Consider the following 8,336-nt stretch of genomic DNA (forward strand, 5'->3'; position numbering starts at 1 on the left):
AGAAGAAGAAGAAGAGGGGGAGGAAGAGGAGGAGTTTGGATTTGATATCCTGCTTTATCACTACCAGAAGGAGTCTCAAAGTGGCTAACAATCTCCTTTCCCTTCCTCCCCCACCAGAAACCCTCTGTGAGGTGAGTGGGGCTGAGAGACTTCAGAGAAGGGTGACTGGCCCAAGGTCACCCAGCAGCTGCATGTGGAGGAGCGGAGACACGAACCCGGTTCCCCAGATTACGAGTCCACTGCTCTTAACCACTACACCACACAGGCCACTGCACTGCTGCCAACGAAAGGGCAGGGAGGCTTGAGAGGGAGGAGACGCCCTGAAGTGGAGCCTGGGCACGCAGCTCACCGGAGGAAGACAGCAGAAAAAGCCAAATTCAGCAGTGGAAGAAGAAAATTTCAGAATATAAATGCAGAAATATAAACATTTATTACAAAAAAAGTATCATGACTTTAGAAGACAAAAGAGTAAGAATGGGAGTCGCTATCCGAGACGCAGAAAGACCAGCCGCCTCCGCCGCCCTCACTTCCTCTTTGTCGCTGTGCCAATGACACAGTCATTCACCTGCAAGGCAAGACCGGGCAGATTTGGGGGGCCAGAAACTGGTCCCCACAGCTGCTGCTGCCGCCACCTCCTCCATCCAGCTGCGGTCAGGATGCCCCTTCCGCAGAGGAGATTCTGCAAGCAGCCCAGAGAAAGGGACACCCCCGCCCCCCCCCCCCCCAGCCGGATGCTGCAGCCACTTACCTTTCTGGCAAAGCGAAGGGAATTGAGGGACTCGGCAAAGTTCTCCTCCGAGGGCGAGATGTTAACAAACATCAGCCTGGGGGGAAAGGCCAGAGGAGAGGGTGAGGAGAAACAGAGGCTGCCTCAAGGGGGGTGCATGGCCCCCCTGTCAGAGACCTCTGGGTTGAAAGGGGTCATCTAGCCCAACCCCCTGCGTTCCTGGCAGGACAGCGCAGACCAGGCCTCAAAGGGGAGGGGGAGCCATCAACTCCCTCCTTGCCGACTCACATCTTGGAATTGCCGCCTAAGGAGTTCTGGAGGAGGTAGGTCAGCTTGCTGTTCCGGTAGGGCACATGGGCCTCCTGCAAGGGGGCAAAGGAAGCGGACAAGGATGGGTGCAGGAGGGGGAAATGTGTGGGGACCCTCCTCCCCACTTAGGGCAGGCCGGTTCCGCCAGCATCATGAGGCTGTCCCATTCCCGATTGAATTGTAGAGTTGGAAGGAATCACAGCTCTAGAGCCCCCGATAGGTGGGCACCCCACACGTGAGACAGTGCTGGACGCCACATCCTCACCCTCGCAGAAGACCAGCGCACTGCGGGAGGCGGGCTGTGGGGCTGCAAAGGGCTGCCCCATGGCTGGCCAGGACTCCCCCCCCCCCGGAGGCACACGCGACCCCCCTCTCCCGCCTACCTTGTTGCTGAGGGCGGTGATGACCAGGCCCAGGTTGGAGAGGCTGCTGTTGATGGCCTGGGTCTCCTTGAGGCGGTCGCCGGTGGAGAGGGACCTGTCCAGGCGCTCGCTGCCAGCCAGGTCCACCAAGCTCAGCACGGCTGCGGGGGGGGGGGGGACGACAAAGGAGGGGTGAGGGTGGAGGGAGAAGGGGGGGGTGCTGGGGACCAGGGACCCACAGAGGGCCTGGCCTAGAAGAGGAGGGAGAGCAAGGGAGCGCCTCTGGGCCAGGGCAGGGACAGAGGCCTCCGGCGAAGGGGGTCGTGGGGCCGGCCACACTCACAGGAGGTGTGCAGCTCCCGGTTGGGGTTGTGGCCCTCGATGCGCAACTGGAAGAGGCTGTGGCTGCGGGACGAGCGCTCGTTGAGATTGGTCTTGGCCACCGAGCGGTTGGCTTTGGCTCTCTGGAGCAGCTTCAGGACCTGAAGGGGCAAGCGGGGGGCAGGAGGCGGAGAATGGCGGTCGGAAGGGACCCCAGAGATCCTCTGGCCCTAGCCAGCCCCAGGCAAACAGCGTGAAGAGGCTAGCCGGGCACATTCCCCCCCCCCGGCTATTGGCTACTTGCGACCAGACTGAGATGCCCGGGCGCCCGATGGCGTTGGACATCACCGCCTGGAGGGGAAGCCTGGGAATCCTCGGAGCAAGACTCTTTCCACACACGAGGACCTCGTCCTATAGAATTCTATCCGTTACACAATCAGAATGAGTATCAGGAACCAAAACGGTTTCTCTCAGCAGCCTGAGCAGGAGCAGTGAACAATGGCAGCTCCTTGTTCTCACCTGACTTCACTCCCCCGCTGCCCCCACTGCCCCACGCTCAGCTGCAAAGAATATTCTTATATTCTGAATGTACAGTTAAGAAAGAGAAGTTGGAATAGGCCAAGATATGTGGACTGCCCCAATCCCAGCTCAAGGTGGTCATCTGAACTGGCCAGATGTTTAACTGAGAATCAGTCAGTCAGTCAGGCCATCATTTGAAAAATAAGACTTTAGAACGCCTGGCCCCAAAATGGCAACGAGACATCCCATTTGGGTGAGTTTAAGCTTGGTTTAAGGAGCCGCTTGGTGCCTAGCCTCTACACTGGAGTTTCTACCATTGCCTGCAAATAGAAAGGGAAGCATGGGGGGGGGGGGAGTTCTTCCTCTGGGAACTCTAGGGCAGGCAGAAGCCCCATAAGGAGCCGAGGGGCCAAGACCCAGGTGATCTGAGCTCTCCAGACAGGCAGGATGGCTCAGGCCTTCATGCAGAAGCCTCTCAGAGAACGGCACAGTCGGAGGGGAGCCCCCAGGGTCATCTAGCCCAACCCCAGATTCCTCCCTCTGCTCCTCCCCTCAGAGGCTTTGGATGCAGACACACTCTGGCTGCCTTGTCCCCAGACCAAGGCCCTAAAACGGGTCACAATGGGGCTGGTTCTCTGGCTTCTGCCTCTCCTCCACCCCTTGCAAGCAGGCTGGTGGCCGGACACAGTGCAGAGAGCGGGAGAAGAGTAGTGTTGGAAGGGGACCCCCAAGGGTCATCTACCCGACCCCCTGCACCGCTGGAACCCCCCAGGAAAATCCCAGACAGACAGCTGCCCCCCCCCCACCGCGGTACCTCTTGCTCCGAAGCAACGGGGACGTAGCAGAGGTTGGGAACGTGCAGCTCCTCCGTGCATTGGCTCACTCGCCGGATCTCCAGCTCAGAGCCCTGCTCAGGGCGCAACACCAGCAGGTCCCGCAGAGACTCATTGTAGATCTCCAGGAAGTTGGCAGTGAAATGGTACTGGGAGGAGACAGGCAGAGGGGCAGGATCAGACCAGGGAAGGCGGCTGGGGTGGCGTGTGCCCAGCCAGCACATCGCTCCCAGCTCAGACTCGGGGACCAACTGGCATGGCTATTCCAAGAGGAGGCTTCCAAAGGTGAGGCCCAGGAGTTCAGACAGGCCAGCCCTCGGGTGTTCAGGGGATCTTGTGAGGCTGAACGGAAGGCCCTGCAGAAAAACACTGGCGGTCTCACCATCCTGTGGGGTGGGTGAGGGTGAAGGAGGCAGCCCTCTCTCACCAGCGCCCTCTCTGGGAGCTCCCAAGCCCAGTGCGAAACCCCCCTGGCAATTGCAGCATGGCGAGTGAATGCAGCGGGGGTCTCCACCCCCTTTGGACACCTGCATCCGCTTTCCCTCTCTGCCCCCACCTTCCAGCCTTTGGCCTCCATCTCCCGGGCTTTCCTGAAGATCTGCTGCACTGCGCGGGGGATCATGCCGGCCGTGGAAGGGTCCTGGCAGTCGGGGCCCTCCATGGTGTACGTCTTGCCGCTCCCCGTCTGCCCGTAGGCAAAGATGCAGACGTGGTAGCCGTCCAAGGCCGACTGCGGGGAGGAAGGGAAGCCGTCAGGCTGGCGTCCACCAGACCCCACCTGCCCCCGGAGGGGGAGAGCCGCCCTATGTGGAATTTCCAGACCATCCTTCAGCCACGACTCACAGGACAAACCAGCCAAATCAGCCGGGAAATCATCCTCACGATCATCATCATCATACAGTGGCACCTTGGTTGTCGAACCGAGTCCGTTCAAAAACTAAGGCTGCCAAAGAATGTTGGGGAGTTGGAACACTTACTTCCAGGTTTTCAGCGTTCAGGGGCCAAAGTGTACGAGTACCAAGGTGTTTGAGGGCCAAGATACGACTGTACCATGCTCAACATAATAACAAACTAGAAGAACTGGGCCGCTTCCCCCCTTAATGTATTTATTCTATATATTTATTTGATTGATTTATGTGCTCTTCAGGGTGGTTGACAGAATAATATGCTTTTCCTTACCTGCACAAGCAGAGAGATCTCCTCAAAGACCTCCTCCTGGGAGCTGGACGGAGGGAAGACCTGGTCAAAGTTGAACTCATAGACAATGTCCTCTTTTCGCTCCCGGCCAACGTGGGACTGGCAGAGAATCAAAGAATTGCAGAGTTGGAAGACCCACGAGGCTCATCTAGTCCACCCCCAAGCAAGACTTGAACCCACAACTCTGAGATTATGAGCCTCTACCGACTAAGTGGTGACAGGGGCCGCGTTCCCCCTTGGCCAGCTCTCCCGGGGCCACAATGCTCTCTCTCGCACACACACACATATCCTCCAGCTGGCATTGGGTCTGTTGGCCTTGGGCCGGCCATCAACATTTGGGTTTCTCCTGCTCCTGCAAAGGTCATTGCAGGAACAACACTGGCTTATTTGAAGAAGAAGAAGAGTTTGGATTTGATATCCCGCTTTATCATTACCCAAAGGAGTCTCAAAGTGGCTAACGTTCTCCTTTCCCTTCCTCCCCCACAACAAACACTCTATGAGGTGAGTGGGGCTGAGAGACTTCAAGAAGTGCGACTGGCCCAAGGTCACCCAGCAGCTGCATGTGGAGGAGCGGAGATGCGAACCCGGTTCCCCAGATTACGAGGCCACCGCTCTTAAGCACTACCCCACACTGGCTCTCGGCAGGCTTTGCGGCAGGTGGAGACTTCCTGACGTCCCCTGGCAACTGTGACAGCCCAAGATGCCACCAAGACTTCGACAACCGCCTTGTCCCCCCACCCCCAGACTGACCTCCTCCGCCTTGGATAAGACCAGGCTCTTGCTGTTGTCTGGCGGGAAGCGGAGGTGGCTCACCCCCTGTTTCTGGGCCTCCTTCTCGCTGCTCAGCAGGGGGCGCACGCGGCAGAAGACACGGATGTTGCCCTGGAGGGAGCGGGGAGTCGTCAGCACCCAGCCCCACAAAGGGTCCCCCAGTGCCAGCCCCCCACCACCACCGGCCCACCTTCAGCTCCTGGACGGCGTTGTGCAGGGAGCGCCGCTCCATCTCCGACTCGTGCTGCTTCTGCTCCAGCTGGGCCTTGTGTGCTGCCAGCGCCTCATTCTCCTGCGCCCGCCGGGCCAGGCTCTCCTGCGCCAGGCGCAGTTCCGCCTGCGTCAGAGAAACCCCAGGGCCAGTGAGGGACGGGCCACCTCAAACCCAGAGCCGCCCACCCGCCCTCTCAGCCAGGCAACAATTCAGGGAGGAGGCGGCAAATGCAGGCTTCCTCAGCTGGGAAAGGAAAAGCACCAGCAGGAACAGACACAGCAGAGGTTAGCACTTCCCCCAGACAGATATCTAGGGCCCTCTTGCGATGGATAGAAAAGGGACTTGTGTGAGAAACAGGGTGTGAGGCTGAGGAGAAGGGAAGCGCTTCCCGCGAGAGCCGAGAGGGATACACTTCTCTGTATGGGGGGGATTGAAGATTAAGATATAATTATGATAGAGGGCTAGACACATAAAATTTTGTGTTTTATTGCGATTATTACTATTACTGTTGTGATTTTTATTTATTTTCTTTCTTTTTCTCCTTATCTTCCCACCTTTTATTGCTTTTTTCTGTATTTCTTATTATCTTTTATTAAAAAATTCTTGTTTTCCAAAAGTGTTTGCAACATCTTTCTCTCATCTTATTATCTTTTTTAAAACTAGTTTGGTTTGTATTATATGTTGAAAATATTTAATAATTTTTTTAAAAAAACATTTTTTAAGGTATCTAGCTCTCTTTTCTGGGGCTGAGGACCCTTAACTGTGATCTTGAGTCTGGCATTGTGGAATCAGAAGGGTACCTACGGGACATCTAGTCCAACCCGCTGGAATGCAGGCGTCACAAGCGGATGTTGGCTAGTCCCAAGGATTCCTCGCCTCACCTTGGGATTCCAAGCACCATTCAAGGGCGGGTGGAAGGGTCCCCAGCCCCCCCCCTCACCTCTCTGGCCTCCAGCTGGGCAGCCAAATCCTCCTTGTCCTCCCTGGCTTTGCGGCCAGCGGTTTCCAGCTCCTGGATCGTCTGGCTCTGGCTCTTGACGGTCTCCTCCAGCTGCTGCTCCTGCTTCACCAGCTGCTCCACCCTCTGCCGGCTCTCTGTGGCCTGCGCTTGGCAGGTCTGCAGCTCCAAGGCCAGGGCACTGCCAAGAGAGGGTAGGGCAGAGGTCAGGTCCTGCTGCAGGAGGAGCAGACGGAGCCCGCCATGCCCTTCTCAGGCTGCTGCTCGCTCACCTGTTCTGCCCCTCCAGCTGCTGGTTGCGGGCCGTCGCCTGCTTCAGCTCCCCCTCCAGCTGGCTCAGCTGATGCCTCAGGGCCTCATTCTCCCCGGCCAGCCCCTGGGCCTTCTCCTTGTAGGTCCCCCCTTTGGCCCGCAAGTCGCTCACTTGCCCCTTCAAGTCCCAGGGGGCCCGCTTCTTCTCACCCCCGCCAGCAGCGGCAGGAGCAGCGGCTGCCAAGGGGAGAGGGAGAGAGAGAGAGGACAGTGTGAGGGACCCGGTGGCGGCTCAAGGATGGCACGGGGGGGGGGCACCTCCCTCCCTTCTCTAGGCCTTACCTGGCTTAGGGGCTGCCGCAGCCACCGTCCGACGGGATCCTGCTGGGAAACAAGGAACGAGACATGAAGCAGTGAAAGGATTCCCAAGGGGACCCTGTCTCCCCTCCGTTGCTTCATGAAATATCTCCAAACAATAGTAATACTTCAAAACATAAAATCAGCAAGGAACTCAAGACAGATTAAAGCAACATATGTGGGGGTTCCCTTCCACGGATTGCGCCTAAAGTCAAAATCACGTATAGCTGAAATATGCTGGATTTAATGGTGGGCAGGATTGCCAGAGCATTTTCCCCAGCCCCTCTCCAAACTTTTAATATTGTTTCCTACACTGAATGCACACAAGTTAAAGGGGCACCAGATGCAGGATTACGGGGAACCCACATTCTACACATCTGAATCAGCTTGGAAAAACTAAAATGGCTTCAGCAGGTGCCAAAAAGAGTCCAGCAAAGATAGCTGCCTGGTGTTGTAAGAACATAACTGGATCAGGCCCAAGGGGGCCTGTCTAGCCCAGCATCCTGTTCTCAGTGGCCAAACAGTTTCCTGTGGGAAACCAGAGAGCAGGATTCAAGTCCAAGAGCCCTCTCCCCCTTTGTGGCTTCCAGCAACAGGTATCCAGAAGAATTTCTGCCTCCAGCCATAGAAGCAGAGCACAGACATCACGGCTAGTAGCCACTGATTGCCCTCTCGGATGTGCATCTGTTTAATCCTCTTGTAAAGCCATCCAAGTTAGTAGCTATCACTACCTCCTGTGGGAGGAAGTTCCATAGGTTAGCTATGCAATGCCATTGTTTTTTATACAGAGGTGGCTTGGTTCTCAAACTTCATCCGTTCCTGGAGTCCAAGACTCCAGAAACCATTCGCAAACCAAGGGACGGCTTCCGACTGGCTGCAGGAGCATCCTGCACTCATTCGGAAGCTGTGTCGGATGTTCAGCTTCTAAAAAACGTTCGCAAACTGGAAAGCTTACTTCCAAGTTTCCAGCGTTCAGGAGCCAATTTGTTCAACAACTAAGCCGTTTGAGAAGCAAGGTACCACTGTAATGGAAATCAATACAACAATATTTATAATATTTTTGAAAAATAACACGATGGGTGCTGCTCCTCTAAATGATCAATTCCTTACAGGTACGATATGGCACCCTTAACAGGGACGCTTCTGCAGCCCGCTGCCTACCTGTGGTGGACGGCCCTGCCACACCCGCAGTCGCCTGGGTCCGAGTGCTCGAGCGGCGGCGCCCCCCTGCCAAGAAAGCGGTGTTACAGCAAAGTCCAGAAGGGCTCCCCAGGTTCTGCCCCGCCCCCCCCCCCCGACCTGAGCTTACCGGCCTGGCGGTGGCCTCGGAGCGCAGGGGCCGCTGGCGGAGGCTTCGGAACGGAGGGGGCTGCTGTCACAGGTCCTCCCTGCTTGGTAGGCTCCAGGGGAGCCCGAGCCCGTTTCTGGGAGGAAGGAAAGGGCAGCCGCTTGTTATTCTCCAGGGCCAGGCTGGATGCCCCCTCACCGGTCCTATTCCACGTCCCTCTCTGCTGGA

The 8,336-nt window shown here is 57.0% G+C and overlaps 1 protein-coding gene across 1 annotated transcript; it reads right to left on the reverse strand.

The window, feature by feature from the left end:
- Nucleotides 1–523: 523 nt before the first annotated feature.
- On the reverse strand, nucleotides 524–6,956 carry LOC308578129 (carboxy-terminal kinesin 2-like; the record flags this gene model as incomplete). The annotated part of the gene is made up of 13 exons (XM_081178396.1): nucleotides 524–565; nucleotides 707–824; nucleotides 1,016–1,089; nucleotides 1,420–1,559; nucleotides 1,742–1,880; nucleotides 3,053–3,220; nucleotides 3,628–3,801; nucleotides 4,251–4,367; nucleotides 5,019–5,150; nucleotides 5,230–5,376; nucleotides 6,194–6,392; nucleotides 6,484–6,700; nucleotides 6,806–6,956. Coding segments are annotated over 13 exons (1,818 nt in total), but the record flags the coding sequence as incomplete, so codon positions are not given.
- Nucleotides 6,957–8,336: the final 1,380 nt, after the last annotated feature.

This window comes from Podarcis bocagei (genome assembly GCF_964188305.1).
Source record: "Podarcis bocagei genome assembly, chromosome: W".
NCBI lineage: Eukaryota > Metazoa > Chordata > Lepidosauria > Squamata > Lacertidae > Podarcis > Podarcis bocagei.